Below are 24,063 nucleotides of genomic sequence, written 5' to 3' on the forward strand. Positions count from 1 at the left end.
TCGGATTCTTTGTAATGTACAATTGTACCAAAATGTGCGTCACTTGGGTTGACAGAATCAAATACTTAAAAAAGTTTGCCTTTTAGCTGGGAAAGTAATCTCTTCTCTACCTACTGTCAAAATTTGGCTGCTTCAGAAAAGACAAAATTGAGATATTAGCAGTTTTTCTGAACCATATATTTACAGACACGTCTGTTAGGTCCAATGTGAATAAATAATAGCAACATAGCAGAACAGAGAGAAACATCATATCAAAACTTGTTGCACTCTTCTCTCTTTCAATTTATCTCATGTAGGCCTACATACATGTGCATGTTCTTAATTGCAGACTGTGGTATGATTTTACGACATATACCAGAAGCTATGGGTACATCCATGCAAAATACACTCAATATATGGGGTGTCCAACTTTGCAGGGGAAAATTCCAAACAAATGAGCATGATGAAAGGAGGAAAAAAAGAAGAAGAAAGAAGCAAATAATCTTCAAACAAAAGGTTCCCTGGCAATGTCTACTCTGCAAAGAATAAAAGTGGTAGTGATCACAAAACATGGACCATAGTATACTGGAAGAAGATGTCTTTAAAACCTTGTCCACATACTACTAGTAGACAGACCACAAACTCATAAATCCATGATGCAAAGGGCCATAACTCAAATATTTGACCTTTCTTTAAGATAGGATCATCCCAGTATATGCTGCATATGAGTGTGATTTATTTGCAGGGTGCATTCAGAAGCTCAGTGAAGCAAGAACATTCCAATACAAGGACATACAACCAGCATGCACAACAGACAAAACAAAATGAGCAAGTTCTGTGAATAGGAACAAGAACAAAATGCACTGAAGGAGTAAAGGGGAAAACAAATGGGTGAAAACTTGCAGGATGCACTCAGTAGTATGACTTGTCAAAGGAAGGTCTTTCTTTGGATGTGCGCATGCTTGTGTGAGGTGAAGAAGAGCGTATGTAGCACAGCAGGCACATCCATTTGCTCAGGCTTTGTTGGTTCATGTGTGTGTTCTTGTAATCAGCTTCAACTGAGGATATTTGTAAGTTTTGCTCCGAGCAGTCATCAATACATTTCACACCATTAAACTGGGACAACTCTAAAATTTTGACCCATATTCTGAAACATAACTGTGTATTTACCGATATTCTGCATGATACCTAAATCTTAAACTTACTAATCTGAATTAAGATACTTAATTTGATGGTTTTTACATTTCAATTCATCAATCTATAAAACATATAAGGATGTTTTTCAGACATAAAAAATGGAATATGTCCAATTGCCTAGAGCAAAATATCATATATCCAGGTGGAAGCCTTGTACAAAAATGTATGCATGTGTGTGTGACTGTGCATGGATGGAAAGGGTAGGGAAATAGCAAGAGAAAAATATGGAGCTGTGGATGTACAGAAAGCTCTAGGAGAAAACTCTAGGACGAAACACAATACAATGATACAGATATGGGGAAAGGTAGATTGCTAGTTTGGGAAAAGGACAATGTTGTAATCTAATATTCTCACATTTAGTAGCACATGACATTTTGCCTTGTACCATACATTTAGACTTTTAACAATATCATCTGCCTATTTATAGATGTACATAAATCACAGGAATCTATCATGGTTGATACAAATTTTAAGAAGACTTTTTTATTTTGAAATGTTGTGTGCTTTACTAGTGAGAGACTTTCTGTTTAGATGCTGCAGTTGAAGCTTGGATGTATAAATCTAATGTAGTCTAACACTGGCACAGATTCATTACAGTTCATACAAACACAAATGACCACACTAATAAACAATTGATCCTGTGGTGCCAGTGTGTGCATTATCAAAATTCAATGGACTCCATAAAGGTATTGCTTAAGAATGGCCACGTAACCTGATAATTACGCAAGTGCCAAGTTTACCCTAACAACAAAACATGTCCCAGTAACTCAAGTCTGCAACTGGAGCTGGAACTTTTAATAAGATTTTTTTACAATTCATTGGTAAGTGTATACTGTTTCATCAGAGCTACAGTAATTTGTCTCTTTTATACTAAGATTATTTGTTTCAGCTGTATAATTTGAAAGGCTCTAATTGCTTTGTCATTTTGCCTCTGACGAAAGATTCTGCTAGGAATGAAAGCTCAGGTCCCCTTTTGACTCCAAGCCTCAAATTGCTCACAATTAATTAATTATCACATTGGTAGAACATACAAGATGACTTACATTTGTTGTTCCCTTAAAAACTGGTGCTTTAAATCAATGACGATACTCTGAATATGATGATTCTAGTGCAGCAAAATTCCCCAATAACTTGAGAAGTTTACAAACAGTCATGTCTGGATAGGCAGATGGACAAATGGAGGGGTGACACACATGCCTTTGGCACCAACTTGTGGCTTGGTGATAGAGTGAGTGGGGAGTGGAAGGGAAACGTGATTCAGAGAAGATGGAAAGAGGGGGAGAAGGAACGACGACCAGCGATGAATTTACCTGACGAGGATGACGATGGAGGGGCGGGGATGTATCCATTTGAGAGGGAGGGGGTGAAAGGGTCAGTACTGTCCCAGTAAACTCCTTTCCCCTTCACGTCGCTCTGGGCCCCAATATTGACGTAGCCATTGCGTGATGGGGGTCTGAGACTCCCCTACGCATGGTTGGCTTCCCGGCTGTTGATGCCGGATTCGCCGCTTCAGGTTGGGCAGGGTCTGGGCGTGTGGCAAGAAGGGGTTAGTACTGGCAGTGGTGGAACTCGGGGGACGACACGGAGGTCGCCGACGATGGCTGAAGGAGCGAAGGAGGTCATTCCGAACGGATCCGTGGTGGTCGGTGAAGAGAGGTTTAACAGGTTAGCTGATCGCTGCTGCTGCCCCCCACCACCCTTGATCATTTGATGGTATCGTTGCAGCCAGTAGAACCCGGGAACGACTCCATGTTTGACCTTCTCTAGGCATGCTAGCGGACGGAAACAGTGAAAAAATGAAGACGACTTCTCTAAATGAGTCTGCTATTAAAATGACGGGGAAAGAAAGCATTGGTTTTGTGTGAACATCAAGTAAGAATGACCAAACATGGGTGGGTTTGGGTGACGAGACACAGAAGGCTGGCTTTGGACACATCTTCGATCTGACTTTGCCTGTATCATGAAATTGCTCTTGAACAGAATAGATTACGAGACACTCATAAGATCTACATGTACATCTCTGGACTTTGTTAGTGCAGAAATGTTGTATGTACCCATGGTGCATGTAATGCCCTTCTATCAGAGAAAGACTCCTGACCTTCTCTGTGATGAGCACACTGCTTTCCTTCACATGTATGCATCTTGAGTTGTCTTGAGAAGCAGGAGTACTATAAGCAGGGAGTTGCCAATATGTATACGTATGTAATTCATATCAGCATACATATAAGGGTGCTGATTACATACCCTTGTACGTATGCAATTCTCATGGTCTTCAGTCTATTCAACTCTTTAAAAAGAAAAGAAAAAACTAACACTTGGATCAAATGCTTTCTACAAGGAGCATAGAGTCGGTCCACTCCAAGAACAACCCTCACCACTTTGCACAAGGTTGTAAATTGTGAGACCACAAGAACAAGGACAATCTAGTACAAGCAGGATACAAAGAGAAGAGACAGCACAAGTCTAATCGCAAAGACCCCGTTGACAGTAAGTGAAAGGGCCGGGCTCGGCCACGGCCGAGCCCGGCCTTCATTCCACTGTAAACACGCAAAAAGTCCAAATGCGGTACCAAAATCGGCCGCGCATTTGGCCAAGCCCTGGAGGTAGTCTTGGCCGCGGCTCGGCCTGACTTGGCCCGGGCTTGGCCTGGCCTTTTCTCGCTGTAAACCGAAACTGGGCCAAATGCGGCACCAAATTGTAAAGCACTCCCCGTAATAATCGTTTGTTTACAAGCAGAGCGCCACTACGACAAAATATTGAAAGGTTTGTTTAAATGCAACTATGCCCCAGCCTTTAATCCTAATATACCCGAACGATCATTATTTTGAAGTTATTCATTCAGGACTAACATTATGTTTTACACTTTTATAGTAAAAAAAAGAAATTTAATGAATGAAATAAAACATGAAATATTCATCAGGTTTTTTGTACATTATAAATGGAATAAAATCTGAGTTGATATGACCAACTCACTCATTCATATCAGCTGTTCAAGAGCTGTTTTACAAATATTAGCAAAACTATACAATTTCATGATTTTGCCAAATTTTCACTGTTGTTGTGCTATGAAGATTTTACTTTTTGTTCTGAGATTAACGTTTACCTGGTCTGGAATTCCCCTTTAATTATTGGCCTCAGACTTTTAGCTGCATAAAGTCTAAAGGTAGATGAAATACACTCAGGCTAATTACTGTACACTCTCAACAAGCTCAGCATTCAGGCTGTTGCCTGATAATGCCAGAATAGTTCCATGCATTATATGTACACACACCTTGTGCCAGCATATTTTCAACAATTAATTTAAAATCTGACAAATTGATCAAGGTGCAATGCAAGAACAGAGATCAAAGTTCAACATGAAGAAATATGGAAGTGAAGAGTAACCCAGCCCAGTATGTATGCTCACTTTGACAATCTACAATGTATCAAGCATTATCTGCTGCACTTTGTAATCTACTGTAAAACGAGGAATTTTCGCGTGCATTTTAATTTCGCGAATTTCGCGAGCGCCAAAATTCGCAAAATTAAAATGCACGCAAAAGCTTTTGTCTACACTACATGCATTGAATGCCAGCAGCAATTCGCGAAAATTTCATGCCACAAAAGAGGCTGTCGGCTCCAATTCGCGAAAATTTCATGCCGCGAATATATCATGTTTTACAGTAATTCTTTGGCATATAAAGTGAGGATTAGCACATCCCAGTTACCACAATAGGCATGCTGTAGTAAATTGTTTCTATGCACTTTAATAGTCTAGATTCCAGACTGCTGTTCTTGCCATAACAGTGCAAAAAGCACCTACGAATCAGGCTGAGTGGATCTTGGATCTTGGATAAGTAGACCTCCTAAACATCTCCTGTGGAGTTTTAACTGGAGGTTGCGTAGAGGGTGGACTTTCAGAGAAGGGATGAGAGGGAAGGGTCCTCAAACAGGGCATGTTTGAACTTAAGGGGGTCCTTTTGGGAAATAGTAGATGGAGCCAAGTTGTTCCATGCTTTTACAGTGCCTGGAAAAAAAAGAAAACTTGTGCTCTTGTGCTCTTGTGTTTTATGATTTTCCCTAGATATTCTCTAGTACAGCTCTTGCAAGTACTCCAGTACCCTCAGATCCCGTTGAAAAACAATTCTCCTACTAACTTCTTAGCCACGCAGTGGCTGAGATGTTTTCTGTCAAGATGCTTTAACTTTTAAATGAACCAGTCTAGAATCTAGACTATGATAGACTATACTTCATACACTGTACCTTTGCTGTAGGAAAAGTTACTATTAAAGTGCTAATGTTTAGTATTAGAGTAAAAGACAAGATGGAATTAAGTGACATGAGAAGTGTTTGCACAAGAGAAATGCAGGTTTTAATAGTAATGCAAAAGTCCAGAATTCTGCATGAATGAAAGGTTAAAGGTCATTACATGAAGAACTCACACGCTGTGATGTTATCCCCTGCTAAAAAGAATGTCTCCCTCAAAACCTCAGAGCAAGGGTATGGCAGGAGAAGAAATGTATGGACCAAACAATTTTGGTATGACCAAATATTTCCCTTTCACATAATGGTTGGTCAAAGGTAACTTGTTCTTTTACCAGAAGAACTGGGCCAAGCAGTGTGGACTTTATTCACAAAACACAGAGAACAAACTAGCTGCTCTCATGTATTACAAAATTGTAAGTAACCATTTCTTCCGTCTAAATAATGGTGTCTTTGTTTTAAAGTGATGTAATACCACATTCCTTGAAGCTTGTTCACACTATTGTTACTCCCTGGGTCATCTCCTATGGCTCAAAAAACTCTTTTTTTAAAAAACATTATGATACACTAGAATCTTGTTATGAATATCTAATTGGTCATTACTAAAGTTCTTAATGGGCACTACTGTTTTCTGTTGGGCATCCACCTCATATCAGGATCCAGCTCTAGGCTTGAAAGAACTGACATCAATAAGGCCTTGGGGTTATTCTCAATATAATAAGGACCCCCCCCCCCCCCCCCCCCCCCCACCAATAAGAAAGCATAAACGGGGTATTGTGTTTTCCTTCAACCATATACTTATTGGTTGGACTATCTAAGAAAGACCTCATATTCCATGTTCTTTGGTATGATTTGATAAACACCGACTACTGTAGAAAGAGATCATGATGCACGAACAAAACGAGGATCTTCCCTTATAATAGACCTTCATGGTACATTGTAGTTGACAATATTACAACCACAACCATGATAGATCTATAATCTTGTACAATCTTTCATATCATCAATTCCCTATTTCTACACCATACCCTTTGCTTAAGACAACAACAATAACAGCATACTTGTCAGTGACGCAACAGTTATCAAAGCTTCTCAATCTTTGTACTAGTTCAATATACTCAAGCCCATTTGACCCGTCAAGTTCAACCTCATAGGGTGAACCTTGGACTTGTCAGAGGACATCCCTGTACCCCTGAGTATTGACAAAGCTAAAATCAGATACGACAGTACACATGTGTTTCACTGTGCTTTATTTCGATACCCTTGTTGCTTTTTTATGCATTAATTGATCTGGCATATGCTGTCAATTAGCCTGCCAAAATGGGACTGGGTGTGAGAGGGAAGGAAGGGGTAAAGGGGATGGGATAGGGAGTGGAAAAGGGGCAAGAAAGAGGATGGGAGGGGAAAGAGATTGAGAAAAAGAGGAGGAGAAGAAGTGGGGAAATGGTGAAGACGGGAAGCGAGTGAAAGGTGGAGAAGGAGGAGGGAGAGTGGGGGAGGCAGGGAGGCTGAAGGGGGAGGGGGAGGGGGAGGAGAGGGTGGGAGGGTAAAAAAGGACTGAAGTGGAAAGGGAGGAGAGAAGAGGGGAAGGGGGAATTTCAAGGGGAGGAAGAAGAAGAGATGAAGAGTAGGATATGGTTAGTGAGAGTATGGTAAGTGGAGAAGGATAAACAGAAGATGGGGAAAGAAGGAGGGGGAGGGATGAAAGGGTAAAGAGTTTAGGAGAGACTAGGGGGAAAGGGGAAAAAGGGGGTGAGGGAGATTGAAGAGGGGGAGGGTAAGGGGCAAGGGAAGAAATAATAAGACAGATGGGAAGGAATACTGAGGGGGCTGAAGGGGAACAAGAAGAAAAAGGGGGTAAGCGAGATTTAAAGGGGGGGGAGGTAAGAGACATAGGGAAAGAGGAAAATAGTAAGTTGGGGGGGGGGGAAGGATAATGGGGGGGGGTACTGATGAGTGGGAAGGGCAAGGGGCAAGGGGAGATATGGTAGGGCAGAGAGAAGGAAGGGGAAGGGGGGAGTGGTGAGAAATGGAATAGGGGAGATGAACACTCAGCTGTTACCTCAGCAGCCATCTTACCATTCATAGACTTCTTGACATTGTTGAAGAAAGCGGAGGAACGCTGGGCGAAAGGCACCTCTATGATGAGACTGGTATCAGCTGTCTTGACGTGTGCTCTCACCATCCCTTGGTCACGGGCAATGGTTTCTGGGCACATAGGACATTAAAAGTGGATCTGTTTCAATACTGCATTGATGATTGTAATGACACGGATACACCTTTTACATGTATAATGCCACTTTATACTGAGTGAACAATATTAGCACGTTGAGGACAAGTCCAAAGAATACTCGGGCAAGTGTCTATGGGAAAATGTGTGTTATGACAAAATTGGTCCGTCCTCACTGGGTTAAATTAATTACATCCAGAACTCTCCATTCATCTTACACTTCTTTTTTTCCCCTTTATATTCCAATAACAAGATTGCTTTCATTAATTAACTGATGATCGCTGCTTTTAGCCACATGAAATGAGTTTCTTTTCTGCCTTACACTTGTGATTAGTTTCAAATACGTGGAAAACTTCTTCCTTTTGTCTTTATGTTATAATGTGAATTTGAGTATTTCTTTGATCAGTGATGCAAACACCTCTACACCTTTAATACAAACATTGACTTGCCAGACATGACTTATCATTTACTTTGTCTGAAGCGCAATCTTTTCATGAACATTTACTTGAGATTTGTGTTTTCATGAAAACTCTTGCCAACAGTGATATGGTTTTAATGTTGAAGTTCCAATACAGTGTACAAAGGGCTCCTCCACAAACAGTTAGGAGAATTAATTTTCTCAGCAAATCAGAAAAGCTATTAAATAAGAGTTCCCTGTATGATGAACAAGGAAAATGGTAGCAAAACAACAGAAGCAACTAACAACAATAAACACAGACCTTGGGAGAGATTAAAATTTGGATGTGAATACACAAATATGGGATTTAAATGTCACATGATTTTCTGCGAAATATGTGAGGGTCTTTCAAGGATTCTCAAAATTGACAGAAGACTTATAACCGCCCCCCCTAAAAAAAATAAAAAAAAAATAAAAAAAAAAATAAAAGTTTGCAAATTTACATCAAGCTTCTCATGCATGGATCTTCCAAAACAATTCTTGCACAACATAGCATCCTTCAATACCATTTAATTCAACACCTGGGGTCGGTAGTGTATACTGTGAGAAATTTGACAACAAACTACATCTCTAACTCAGCCTCTCCTTCTTTCTCTATCTCCTTCCCTTCAAGAAAATCATGACTGATACCCTTTACCTCCCTCACTTACAAAAATAAACCCCCAAAAGTCTATTTATGCACTAAAAATAGTTTTTCCCCAGTTAAAACCGTGGTTGCAAACACTGTATAGTGATTCATAACCTGCCCAACTCACACCTCTTTTCTAATCCCCTCCACCACACTAAAGCTTATCCTCATGATTCAGAATCATTACAGCTCTTGTGTATTGAGGGCAATCTCATCATAAAGGAATATGTCACTATTAAACAGGCCCCTGTTCACATTAATAAAATAGGATGACTATCATTTAGAGTTGTCACTTGTCATGCCATACGTTGGTGAAACATTAATGAAGTTGTAATCGTTTTAAATGACTTCTTATGTTCTATAAAATCCTCTGACACCCAGTAATTTGATGGTGATACAGCAATAAAGATTTATATTCATAATCAATGTCGTCATAACTGCCATTACTTTCATTCTTAACTGTACGTCATAGGCAGTTGTCTATAAACACAATCTAGCAGCTCCATTATTTTACCCCTTTGTTCTCATAAGAGAAATAAAAAATTATTACAGTCTTCTTCTTCTTGTCAATTATAATCAAGTGATCAATCAAGGCAGGTAAGTTTGTCCCGCCTCAAGTTCTAGAAACCGTTTTGTGAAACCACCTGACATGTTAGATAATTGCCCTTTCACTTTCGCAGGTACTCGCCATGCTAAAAAAAAACCATCATCGCAGTAAAGATGTAAAATTGATGGCTTCCAATGCTACTGTGACAACATTTCATTAAAATCTGACTGCAAAGAGGAAGGATCATCTCCTAAAAATTTGTGATCTATTAACATAATTAGTACTTGCATGTGCAGCAAGACTGTATCAGATTTGAAAGTATAGTAAATCCATGTCTTTACAGTGTGGTGCTGCAACAAAGAACCATGGATGCTCTCTGTGCTTCTATTACCTACAACCTACAATTATCTTTAATACCCCAGTCTACGAGACATAAAATGCAGTGAAATTCAGAGATGCCAATCTATGACAGGATAGTATTTTCTGCAGCATAATTCCCATTATATTTTTGAAGACTTGATGGGTTCGATCCTGAGCCAAGGACATAATACGTATGCGACCTTTGAACCCTTACCTATAGTGTAGCTGAAGTCTCCCTTGATAGGTAGCGCCCTCAGTAGTGTGATGTCACTGCTTTGCTTTATGACGTCTGGTCTGGTGAAGATGAACAACCTGAAATGAAAATAAAATAATGCAAAACATAAAACTCTTATCGAAAATCCATTATCCATGAGGTGACTCACTTATGTCTGCCATGCCAACACTAGCATGCTAACAATGAATGGGTAAAGTGAATGTGTGACTTCGGGTTAATCTTTTGAAAACATTCCCCTTCTTTATACGTTACCCAATTAACAGAAAAACAAACCCGCCTTCGTAACAATGACATGGTACAGGTAGAGCAGAATTTTCATACTGATCTTCATCAACGTCTTCAAACACAATGGGAATTTAAAGAATGCAGCTTTCGTTTCATTCAAACAGTCCCAACATTTAGACTTTCAGACTTACCAATGAATAGGGGGATTTACACTTGCTTGGAAAAATTGTGATATTACTAAAATTGCAACATTTGGGTGCAACTTGCTAAGCAACTACACCCAAACGCCCTCGAAACATCGCCAGAAAAATGGCCAGCCGGAGTGTGATTTTTTGAAACATCGCGATGTTTCAGGCGAAGTTTCACGATTGTAAACCCAATCTGCAGAAATATCACGATTTTTCATCACGTGACTTTCGGTATCGGATTATCCCCCTTTGGAAAGTGTAGAGTACGTCGGCTGCTGGCCAGAGTAAACGGTATACATACTTTACAGGTACTCAGTAAATGGCTGATCCTCGGCTCAGCCAGCTAGCTGTGAGCAAAATAGACTGCACTGTAGTGAATACGAATAGCGCGCGCTTCCACTCGTCTACCGCATTGAAGAGAGCTAAATTACACATGCGCACTACCGACCAAAAAATCATGATGTTTCGTGAAGATTAAACTTCGCATGCGTTTGCGCAAGTGTAAATGGTGGAACCAAAATATCGCGATTTTAAAAGTCGGGCTGTTAGTAGGTGTAAATGTGGCTAATGAAGGTTGATATCTAGTATTGTCAAGAAATATGTAACCCACAACTGCAACAAAGATATCACTACAGTTTACCAGTGATGAGACTCAAAACATCTCTCCTTCCACCAATAATGATGGTGATTATACACAACATGACAAGATGATAGCAAAGACAAAGGAGAAGGAGGAAAATGAGAAGATGGAGAGGAAGCAACAGTAGTAGCAGAAAAAGATAAAGGAAGAGGATGAAGAGGAGAACAAGAAGGAGAAGAAAAGGCAATGAAAAGAAAGAAGATAGAGAGATGGTAAAGTAATAATAGATGAAGAAGTAGTAGAAGAAGAGGATGAAAGAAGAGGCAGAGGAGGAGGAGGAGGAGGGAGGAGGTGGAGGGAGGAGGAGGAGGAGGAGGTGACCAAAGGAAGAGAGTGAAGCAGTGGAGGAGAACAGGATGATGATATCAATGATGGTGGGGAATGAAGACCACACCCTATAATTCATCTGCCACACAAAGGAATGAAAGGCAGCAAAGAAAAAAAAAATCCCTGCCCGTCATCTCTGCCTACCACATTTCTCATGGAGTCTACACCATGTTCCCATACTTCAGTTTACATTCCAAATTGGTGTTTCCTTCATCCATGAAGACAAACCACTGTTGCACTAATAAATACATCTTAATTTGTTCTTGTGAAGGATACAGCAAACAACTGACTTTTAAAGGTTAAAGAAACCAACACAACAACAACAAAAGCATCATTCTTGTGGTATTCACCAGTAAGGGGCTTGCTACTCTTATTACTACCAGACAAGCAGTATCATCCTTCCTTTTTCCTCAGGAGTGATTATCAATAAAAGATTGATTAAAGGAACACTAGATTTTTCAAGAAAGAGGTATAAATCAATACAGCTGAAAGAAGCACAGCTTCATTAAACTCTTTTAAAGAATAAAGGGGGGTTGAGGAACTGTTCCAAGGAAAAGTGAGATCTGTAAATACTACAGTTGTTTTTATGCAAATTAGATTAGATAATGACATCATTACCTCACAAGTCTCCCACAAACTTGCAAGCACATCTACACTTCAGTTCATTTCTTCTTTTCATGTGTGTGACTGAAATCAAAACATATCCATTACATTCTACTGCACAATCTAATTACAAGCGATAGGAGTTTCGCAGGGATGATGCTGCAGTTGCTAAAACTGTTTTGATTCAAGAGTATTTATCACCAGACTGATGGGAGAGTGAGTTGTGCGATGACATCACTAGCTCAATAAACTTATCCTGGCTATGCCCCACATCAGTTTTGATACATTTACCTTTGAACTGCAGTACATGTAACTTCCTTATTTAATGTCATCTTTGATAAAATTTGTGCTGTTGACTTGTTTAACTTTGTATGATTTTAAAGGTATTGTTTACCATTGGGAGCAGTGATCAAATTTCTCCATTTTTTTTAAGAGTTATATCTGTAGGTCAGTTGTATCATAAAACATCCTACCACATAGAAATTTTGTAATAAAGCTTAAAACATAAGGAGATATCACTGTTTTTCCCACTAAACCATAACTGTAGACAGTTTAGTCTAGAAACATTTTTATTATAACCATTGTTCACATGTTTAATATTTCACATTAATTATACTGATTCTATTTTTTACATCACAAATTTGTTTCTATCCCTAATTCCCCTTTTAGAACTATTTTGAAGGACTGAAGCTGGGTTTTTATTTCATCTGCAAATGGTAAATAATCCCTTTACAAGTGGAGTGGATTTTGCACTGACTCTCTATAGGCAAAACTATTGATGCCTTTCACAAGTCCCATGTCAAGGGTGCACCATTTATGAGACACCATGTGTACACAATGTTGTACAAAGTGGAGAGTAGAAATCACTGCAGGACTCTGATTTGGATATTGTAGAGCATGCCATACTAAATACTGTGGGATTAAGCTTTTATTTTCGAGGGTTTAATTTTCGTTATTTTCGAGGGTTTAATTTTCGTTATTTTCGTGAATCACAGTTAGATCGCAAATTTAACAACATACGAAAATGTCTCCATGCGCTCGGGTTCAATAGTGCATAACAAAGTTAGCATCCGTGTCAATTCGTGAAATCATCTTGCAAAATCATCTATGACCTCCTCATTTGCAAAAATACCTGTACGCAAAAAATAACAGTGTTTACAGTATCAACAGAGCTACCAAGTCTCACGCATTCTGCGTGAGACTCAAGCATTTAGGGGCCATCTCAAGATCTCACGCATGGCACCAATTTTTCTCACGCAACGGGCAAAGTCTGCAACTTGGGCCTATAATAATGAGCATAGCTCAAAAGATAATTGTGACAGTTGCAATTGAAGGTATATTTCCCTTTTGTCTTTCAAAATAAGTAAAAAATAGTCACTAAAGTATGCACCTGATCGCACCATTAAGAGCTAAAAATTGAAAAAGATCCCTACCTTGGGAGGCCACAGGGGGGAAAAACCCCTCCCACATCCTCGCTCGCGCACACATTCGCATGCCGAGATGCCGAGTCATGAAAATCTCACTCATACATTTTTTTAAAACTTGGCATCCCTGTATCAATGATGCATGAAAACATATAAAACTTCATGATTTCATGACTCTCTTTTCCTTGGTCTGATTTCAAGACATCTCAACCATTCTTTTTGACTGATTTTCCTGCATTTATTGAAGCAAACTCAAATACGATGCGGAAGAGCAATTGCCTTCATTGTCCTCAAAGACTTTCATCTTTGTGTCGTCTGCAAACCAAGTCTGGCCTTCTTGTGACAAAGACCTGCACTGTGCATAGAATAATGTGTCTTACCTGGGGTTTGAACCCATGACCTTTTGAGCATGAGCCTACCTAGTGCTTTGTGTATTATATATAACGCACAGATGATGTGGGTAGTGTTCTACATGAACTGTGCAAGTTCAAGGGAGATTGCATATTTCCTATGTGTGCTGCAGTCTCATTAAACTTTTTCAGATTTTTGCAGACAAGCCCACACAGATTTGAAGTCAGGCCAGAATTCCATCTTAGACATTAATGGAGTAGCTGGGCCTATTAATAACCCCTCAGCTGAGATTTCGCAATTCTGTGGTTTGCGATCACGTCAAGAACAACTCCCACTCAAAACTCGTTTGACATCATTACCGCTCGCCGCTCAATCCTGATTCTTTCCTTCGGCGAAATTGGCGTCAGGAATTGGCCTATTAGCAGGGCTGCTTGAGCGGCTACCGAAAGTGACATAGGGCGTCAATCCAAGCACACGAGTCTGTGTACACCGCCATGCACCCTCACAGCCCGATACATGCACCCATACTTGCCGGTTTGGGCAGTCTTTCTTCTAACAAGCACCTAAGGATTACTACTACTATACAGTCACCATGGTATGATCCTCAACAAGGTTTAAAGGGGCAAGTCATCCCAACAACATTCACAAAGAGATATTCAGTATACTGTATACGCCAAATATTTCGCAAGGTTTTTATTTTCGCGAATTTCGCGAGTCAGCTGCTATTCGCGAAATTAAAAACACCTGAAAATATTAACTCTAATGCCAATATGAATGTAACGTAAGTGTACATTTCTCTGTTCAGTACAGGACTCCACAAGCGCGAAATTAACCACTCGCGAAATTGTCGGGAAGTCCTGATTCACGAAAATCTAGACTCGTGAAATATATGGCGTATACAGCATGTCACTGCCCAAAAGAGCACTCAAAGCTGTCAAACGTGGCTTCCCCTGAAACAATGATATTAAAGTCATGATCCTCAGAAAGCCAATAAACCATTTTGCAAGCCATTATCCCTCAAGTTGAGACATGGGATATTGATCACATGACTGCCATAATATCTGTAATATGACATTCTATCAACATTTTATACATTGTAGCAATTTTTCTTAAACACCCTCAGTGTAATTCCCTCTTTCTACTCATGGGTGTCTTACACCTATTTCTCATTATTAGAAGTTCCAGAACTTTGACTTTTGTAGTCTTCTCATCTTGTGAAAGCTGCACCAAAACTTTAAAAATTCATAACTTTTCAAAGGATTGTTTGATTTTCGTCAAACCCACACTGTTGTGTTCTACTATTATTGTTGCATCTCGGCAATTCACACAGCATGGATTTGGGCATCATTCTCCTTTAACAGAAGAAAAAGATCCAAGCTCCCTGCTATAATCATGCTTATCAACCGGTCGGCCGTGATGCCGGCAATAAATAAAACAAAAAAGATTCACATTGGATTTAGAACTGGGTCTTGAAAAATCCTATAGGAGCCACAGCGGGCGGCAGATTGAAAAGGTTGAGAAAGGGTCTAGAAAGATGTTGTATACTCACGCCTGTTCACCAATTCCCCGAGCAGCAGTGGGGCAGTGGACCAGGGCTAGCAGCCGTCTCCCCTGTAGCCAGTCCGGAACAAGTGTTCCTTCCAAGTAGTGCACGCAGGAAAGGTTAAGGAAAATTAAAATTCAGCTGAGCTGTTGATCTAATACCAGCTCTGATCTGTACTTTCGGAAGCTAAAAAATATTGTTGGACTGAAAGTAGTGTGGACTCATTGTACTTTGCAACAGAAATGAATATGGCAAAAATACGTTGTATGATCCATTTACAAATATGATGGCATATTTTCAAATAAACTGGATGTTTTCAAGTCTTAAAGTTGCCTAGTAGTAAAGGGTCTAGAGGGCACCTCTTGGAAAGTTCATATTTGCCAGTGCAATGTCAACAAACTTTTGGCAAAGATTTTCCAAGCAAATCGGCAGTTCAATCACCTTCACACTTTGGCCCAATGTGCTAAATACAGGTTGTAGCAACATACTGCATTTGGCAATACACCAACCAATGCAGTGCACCCAAGATCAAGAAGTTACAGTGTATGCACAGAAGTACATAGAGCAGAAAGTGAACCAAACATATGACATATTTGAAATGCTAGAAGCTGCTGCAGCATCTGCAAATGTTTGTATGTTTGTATAAAACCACCTACAAATTGTGGCACTTGTACAATGTATGGATACATTGTACTTCAAATTAAGAATAACACTGGATCCAATAGCTGAGTTACATTTTACGGGATCTCCAACAGGACCAGTGCTATTCTCCTCTTGTGACACACCAACTTTAAAAATGGAGGCCCTCTTCTAAATTTTCATCATAAATTTGGACTCTTTCAGCTTTAATAGGTACCGGTAACATTCTAGGCTGTTATACTAGAGTGGAACTGAAAATGCTGCCTGTGTCAACCTGTTAAATACACACATCACTATCTATATAATGCATCATGATGTTGCCATGGTTACACCAGGGAATGAACTCTGCTCCCTTGGGGCTACTGTAGGGTGGCTTCAAAGAAATATAAGGAGTATACAAAGTTCAGGTTTCTTTCATGACAAACCCATATGTACTACACGTATGAACAGTAGGTAATGGATCTATTCTATGACACAGTCTGGTGCCAGTTATAGTAAGATTTACGTCATGAGATACACCTGTAGGTGAATCATGTGCAGAATGGGATTGTACAAGATTGCTATTACATCCGATGTTGTGTACAGGAATGCCTCGAAAACACATTTTAGCTTGTATGTACAATGTACTTGTAGTATACCAGGAGTGTAGCACCATCTTGTGTACCTTTACCAGAGACTCCAACCCCCAGCACCTTCCGATATGGGGCAAGTCCAAGATAAGGTCCCCTCAGAAGGCAAAATTTCATCTTTGCTCAATATTGACATGTTTGGTATCATTTTGAAGCTTATGAGTTGAAGTTTTGATTTCCGTGAAGGAAATAATGATATTATGTAAATTTATGCAAATTTCAAGGGCTTCATTTGCATAAATGTGAAACACAGCGTTACGTATGGGACATTTATAAAAATTCATATTAATTCAAAGGAAAGCAAATAATATTTGATTAATATGTGGACATAAGAAGTTCATCACATAGTTAAACTTGGTATGAAAATTTAGGGATTATGCAAGTGATTATGCAAATTAGCTCGTGTCCTATCATGGGATGTCCCATACGTAACAAAATGAGGTCATTTTTTTAGGTTTGTTCTGAAATTGCTTAGGTTATTTTAATGCCCTTTTGGAAAGTTCTAATTTATTGTTTAAAGAAATTAAATACCAGAGAAAAAAGAAAAAAAAAGTAAAAGAAATATTTTTTATTAGGCATTGAAATAATGTTACGTATGGGATAAATGCGTTACGTATGGGACATCCTCATACATATTGCATGTGAATGCATGTAGCTAGCTGGGAAGGTCTCTCAGTACACAAATGGTCAATCATCCTGAAGAAAGCATCCCAACATTGTAGCTACTTTTTGAGTTATAGACACTTGAAACAATACATGAACTTGACTGAACAATTTTCAGAAAGGGGGAGGGGAAAATGGCAAAATACACAATGAAAAATCAACATTAAAGGGATGGTATAGTTTTTTGTAGAAATGGGGATTCAATTTTCAACATTTAAAGAGATGATTGGAAACCAATTATATGAATTACAGTACTTAAGAGCATAAAATCCTAAGACTAGAGGAATTCAAAGTTTATGTGATGGAGATCCAATTTGAAATGGTTGTGATATATATATAGAAGAAAAATAAAGTAAAATGATTTTTTTTTTTATTGCAAGTGATACACAAATTGTCCTTATTCAGTTTTCAGTAGTAGCCACAACAAAATTCATGGGTATACATACTGAGGTGTGACTCGAATCAATGACCTGACTGCTAGGCAGACATCATATATCTACTCGATCACAGGGGTTCCACGCAGCAGGTATTGCTTATTTATTAAACTTAATATTTCTTGTGTCAAGTTGTTTTTTTATTGAAACTAAATGGCAAACTGCCCTTCATCAGTGCAAGTAAACACTTTAAACTATTCAATTTTTCAGTTGGTCATAAAAAATATATGATTGAATGTGATTATGATGGTAAATATCTGAGGAATATTGTTCCCTTGTCAATCTGGATCAGTATTTGAGTAATTTCAACTGATTCCACCTCAATAATTATGCAAAAATTTGTTTAAATGGGTATTTTGCAAAATTATTTTGCAAAATACCCATAAACATGGTTCTCCACACACTAAACGAATGGGGGACAAAGGGCATGCATACCCAGGTTGGTCATAAAAATATAAAAATATGATTGAATATGATTATGATAGTGAATATTTGGGGAATATTGTTTCCTTGACAATCTGGATCAGTATTTGAATAGTTTCAACTGATTTTACTTCAATAATTATGCAAAATACCCATAAACATGGTTCTTCACACACTAAATGAATGGGGGACAAACTGTCCCATACGTAACTGTCCCATACGTAACACGTCATGTCTGTCTTTAATTAGAACCTGTAATTAGAGCTTTTTGCCTAATGACATGAAACTTACCTGTGATAATCTTGAGTGTTGTGACTTTCATCACAGTGAGTTACAAGTTGTAGAATGATATACTTTCAGAGAGTTTTGAGGTTGAAAAAAATGTTCCAAAAAACAAAATTTTTCTGGTCCCATACGTAACGGCACATATTTTCTCTTCTAGAATATAATTGTCAAGGTCATTTTTCTCAATTTTTTACATGATTATACTTCTTCTAGATATCAATCACCATGATGAAGTTCAATATGATCAAAGGCCATTAACACTATTTTTCAGGTCATAAAAGTCTCTGAATGTCCCATACGTAACGTGCGCGTTATCTTGGACTTGCCCTATGGCGATTCTCCCACCTGAACCCCTAGAAAATGGGAGACTCCAACTCGATAATGTGCGCGAAGTCCCTTGGGTCATTAGGCTCCAGATATCATTCATATGCTCTCTTGTGCTATCTCAGGCTTGTTAAATTTCAACATACCATGGCACAAAATAATTCAATGATTCAAATCATACATTTTGGCTTAATAAAACTTAATTTCATGTATGCAGATTATATTCATACATGTTGAATATTATAACATCATCATTCCATTGCAATTGATTGACAAATTGCCCTTCATCGACGTAAATAAGCACTGATTGATCAGTGTTTTGGTAGTAGCTATAGAAATCATGGGTGTATGCACTCGAGCAGGATTCAAACCTACATGTACTGTATGACCTCCATGAATTTGAATAATTACGCAGTACCTGTGGCATGCTACTGTATACGCCGAATATTTCGCGAGGTTTTAATTTACGCAAATTTCGCGAGTCAGCTGCTATTGTTTATATTCGCAGAACTAAAAACACGAAAATATTGACTAAATGCCGATATGAATGTGACGCACGCGTCTGTTCAGTACAGCACTCCACGATCGCGAATTTAACCACTAGCGAAATTGTCGGGAAGTCCTGATTCACGAAAATTTAGACTCTCAAAATATGTATATGGTGTATACAGTATAAGGATTACAACCAACACTTGCTGTTGGACGGAAGCGCACTCTAGTGGAGATGACGCCTGCCCGGAGATTGTAGGTTCAAATCCTGCTCGAGTACGTACATCCATGATTTCTTTTATCATGGCCACTACTAAAACACTGATCAATTCAGAGCTTATTTGCGTTGATGTAGGGCAATTTGTCAATCAATTGCAATGAAAAAACATCTCCACGAATGAATTTCATGAATTTGAATTATCATTCCATGTCTGTTTCTGTCTCTAGATTTTTAGAACTTATCCTTTGGAAATCTATTGGAGTGGTCGTATGTTCATTGTGATCTTTAGAATAACACAACGAGTGGAAGATCTACTAAGTAGAAGGAGAATTGTACGACTGTTGTCATAATACAGGGTAGCGTCCTCTCTAATATCTCACATTACTCAATGAGCTAGGAGCCAGATATAGCAACATCAACATGGCATCAACTATCTAAACATCTATACCCAGCACGTCTTCCCTTTTAACGTAAACAGTAAAAGCTAAATCCTGGAAGCGAGGAAGGAACGTCTGTGCTGCTTGCATTGGACTCACATAACATCCCTATAATGTACAATTGCTGCATCCAGTTTTGGAATGTATGACAAAGATCTAGGCATTTAGATCAGAGCACCAGGGTATCAAATGATATCCAACATGACTCTTGTACTCTGAAACGCATTCTACTTGGTTTCTCTTTCCTACAAAAGAGCTTCTGATATGAAAGAAAACAAAACCAAACAGCTGCATGAAAGCTAATTGCCTGCAAAAGGTCAAAGGTGAAGTGTAAAACATCCCAGTGTCACAATTTTGTCTAAATGGGAAAAAAAAATCCAAATTACACACACACACACACACACACACACACACACAAAGAACACTGCCATCAAATCATTGCCTTCTGTTTTTTTTTTCTTTTCCACAGAAAATCATACAAAAAGAAAAATTTACCTGGGAGATCTTAAGAATTAATGAAAAGGTTATGATTACATCATATCCCATTGCCCATGTTGAGTTTGAAATTAATGATTTCCTAGTATCTTTTTAAAAACAGAAACTTACTTACGTGAAATTCATTGGGATGGGGCTAATGATCACACTTTAACCTATCAAGTCCTACAGATTTTGTTGTTGTTGTTGCTGTAATTACACTGTATTATTCTCGTATCATCTACAGATTAGTACACAGGTCTCTGAGTATCTTATCCCACAAAGGAATCACAGGAACTCACCGAATTCATTAAATCAGTACAAAATCAGAATTTGAAATCATTTACACATTTTATACCACTTGATAGAGAAACAGGAAATAATTCTCCTATTAGTGTTGTCAACTTTAAGAAGCAGCTACGGGTATGTAGCAGTTTAGAGGCTTTTGAAATTTCTGAGACCGAAACAAACAATTACAATCTTACACTGTATACTTTAAACAACATTGGGCTGAAATGAAAAGCATAGTTTGCTCTATAACCAGAAACGCTTCCATTGGTATAGTACTATAACAGTATGTATACATTAAAATAAAAACAAAAATAAGAAAAGATAGATCAGCTTACAGTCACAGAAGTATGGTTTCTGTGACATGAAGGGATGTTTTTCAAAACAGCTTAGTGATCGATGAAATTGAAACTTGTCTGTCATTGAGCCTGGGCATGCTTCAATAGCTACAATTTGTAGGACAACCATGTACTTGTGCACGTCGCATTCTGCAAAAGTCAAGAAATTTGCATGGTTGAAGGATAATGTCTGCCAACATCGTGCACGAAATTTTATAGTGATATTGTCTATCTCTTTCAAATTGTCTTAGCAACCACCTGTCTATGGCGGCCCACCTGCCGTATACCACCACTAAAAACAATTCGCTTCGAGAGAAAAAGCATGTTAAAGAATCAGTCTACAGATATCTCAGTTACTTATCTATAATGGGCACGTTTTTGTCTCCCTTAGGTTGCCCCTGTAGACAGGTTTGACTGTACACTGTACATGTATTGTGTAATAAAGCACATCATACAATGTGTGTGGGCCATGATTTCTGGTGAAATGATTTGTTGTTACAGTTGTTGTAATGTTCCCATTTGATGTACAAGCATGTTTAATACAATTTTGACAACCTTTTTGTTTTCACTTCATTCATACTGAACTTTGTGAATGGTGTTTCTAACTCAAATAATATCGATGAAAAATGCGAGGAAGTAGAAAAACTGATGTTCAAGATTTCATGGGATGTCCTTAAATACACTTACTGACGATTGCCACTATATCACTGTTTGTTGTTCTTTTCAATTACATGTAAGTGTGATCCCATAGATGGCGTACCACATGGTACACAGTGAATGCACAGTCGTGAGCACTGCACAAAAAACTGTACATCATAAATGTACAAGTATGTCACTTTTGGACGTTGAAGTAATCAAATCTGCAGTAAAACATATATACCATGTACATAATGGGTCCCAGTACCAAAGCAATATAGCGTTTCACTTTCAGTGAGCTGAACATACCCGTGAAGTTTCCTCTGGTTTTGAGTTTGAGAGCATAACCGATACTTATAATTTGATGGAGAAAACTGCGGAGCATGCAAAACAAAAGATCATCCAGCAACAACTCTGCTTCACAGATAACCTCATTTTGGACTACTGTACCCAGGTAGTTTTCTCAAGTGCTTGCAATAAAAATTTAATGTGACGCTTTCATCAATCATTTTTCTCTTTTAAAATGTCTGAGTATCCTATGACTCTACATGCTGTCACACCTACAAGGAACATGTACAGAAACTTCCAATCAAAACATTGTATTTCATGCTCATTCATCATTTCATTTTTCTGTCTGCCTGAATGTTTAAAGCTGGAATTCTGTTTCTCCACAGAAAATGTCTCAAAAATAGCATTATAAAATACAATCCTCAGAAATCACTATCAACAGTAACAAATCCCTCACTAATGTAAATCTCTTTGGGTGCCGAGTCCCATGATATTATTACTGCAAGAATGTGTGTGTGTGTGTGTGTGTGTGTGTGTGTGACAATGATTTTAGAGTTTTTTTAGTACTAGTAGTCAATATGTAGTTAGTGTGAAGAGGAAATTTAAACAGAGTGCTTTCTATAATCTGCCAGCTAGTTTTAAAACTTCAAGACCAATTTTGATTTGATAGACTGTACAGATTACACAACAGAATTACATTGTAAACCTGTTGAGGAAGAGTCCCGAGTATACTCAGGCAGGTGTCTATGGGAAATGCGTGTTGTACACTTGTAGCAAAATCAGTCCATCCTCAACGGGTTAAACAAAAATATGAAATACATAGACCCTCTTTTCCACAAACATAGAAAGTCTGCAGAAACATTCTAATGTTACATTAATTCCAACGAAGGTTTACAGATGTTCTCTCTATTCCTCACTTTAAAATTCACATTGAAAATGTCATCATTCACACACATCACATCATCATTTTTAGAGACGAAAACTGAACTCCTTCAATTTTAAAGGGCAAAAAGGATATGTCGATACATTGCTCCCCAGCACTGGTGTTCAGCTTCTCTTGCACAGCCACTTTAATTTCCATCGTGCCAGAATGTAGACTCCCAAGGATTTCTCGATGATTCTTGCTGGTGATAAAGATCACTTCAGAATAGCGCCATCTACCATCGCTTGGCGATGCACTTACCCCTTGCGTCGAATTTGAACGCACCTTCACGATGTCCTAAATCAATGTGGTCGCCCTCCTGGTATTTCTATCACACAGAATACAATCCAAGCAAGGTTTGCAGTACTATATTTCACTGGTCCTTAGCACCCAATGTTGGAAATCCTCCTTCTAATCTTTTACAGTTGTCACAGAAAGTGTTGTATTCATCCATAAAAACATTGTACAAACCTGTACGTATGCACACAAAAAGTATATAGCTTGAATGAGTCTACAGTTTGTACACAATATGTGCAATAAGCCGTAGAGTCTGTCCGACACCAATGGGAAGTCAAGAGTTGTGCACTACAGTGTCTGGCACAGTCGAAGGTTTTCTAGCGAAGTGGCTTCAAAGAAGGTCGGGAATGAGGCAGGCGGGCGGGGAAGTTGATGTCAAACACCTCCACACACAGCCCTACTCTGAGTCTGACTCATGTGCCGCACACGTTGTGCGCCCTGGCATGATTCTCCGTAATTGTGGGCTGGCTTTAAAAGTCAAACCCTCGTCCTGTGAGCACATGTGTGTGACTAAACTATCACACTTTGCCCTTTTTTGCACCTCTATCTTCTTCTCTTTTTTTTTTTTTTTTGGGGGGGGGGGGGGGGGGAGGGGGGGGGGGGTCAACGGAGACAGAACAGAGAAGTTGCTGACAAGAAGTTGGCTGTTGAGAAGGGTTGTCGGAGAGGTTATTCCTGTGATTCCGCTAGCTCAATTCAGTCAGATCGCCGTAGACGGTTAGCAGCTCATCCAACGACTTCCCAACGGATCACCCAGCTACGGCAACAGCAGTCCCCTTCTGCTGAACGCTGGTGTGCGGATAGGAAGGTGACAAGTTAATCTGCCGCTTGATCCGCTGCTCAAAATATTTACCCTGCAAGACAGTTCGGTCAAACCATTCATTTCCTCCCTCACATACACCGAAGCTGGCGGGAGAACCCTGCAGCGATTATGATGCGCCAACTGAAAAGAAAAAAAGGATACAAAAACAAAACTTTTCATCAAACAATAGGTTTGGTGTGCATTTGCAATGTATGTCACAATAGACAAATGATTAGAAATAATAGTCAAATACTGAACACAGAGCATACCACCACAGATTCAGCTTTACTTTGTATTAG

The 24,063-nt window shown here is 39.0% G+C and overlaps 1 protein-coding gene across 1 annotated transcript in view; it reads right to left on the reverse strand.

The window, feature by feature from the left end:
• Positions 1-23,126, reverse strand: part of LOC139719728 (inositol polyphosphate 5-phosphatase OCRL-like) — a 45,702-nt gene extending 22,576 nt beyond the window's left edge. The window contains exons 1-6 of the mRNA XM_071631120.1: positions 22,762-23,126; positions 15,183-15,280; positions 9,855-9,952; positions 7,498-7,626; positions 2,731-2,948; positions 2,487-2,589 (exon numbers count right to left, since the gene is read on the reverse strand). Coding sequence (XP_071487221.1) covers positions 2,487-2,589; positions 2,731-2,948; positions 7,498-7,626; positions 9,855-9,952; positions 15,183-15,280; positions 22,762-22,824 — 709 coding nt within the window. The 5' untranslated portion in view covers positions 22,825-23,126. The remainder of the gene's footprint in view (positions 1-2,486; positions 2,590-2,730; positions 2,949-7,497; positions 7,627-9,854; positions 9,953-15,182; positions 15,281-22,761) is intronic.
• Positions 23,127-24,063: the final 937 nt, after the last annotated feature.

The sequence above is a fragment of the Diadema antillarum genome, unplaced genomic scaffold (genome assembly GCF_040938485.1).
Source record: "Diadema antillarum isolate AM-2024a unplaced genomic scaffold, OU_Dant_1.0 scf00000114, whole genome shotgun sequence".
In the NCBI taxonomy this organism is placed as follows: Eukaryota; Metazoa; Echinodermata; class Echinoidea; order Diadematoida; family Diadematidae; genus Diadema; species Diadema antillarum.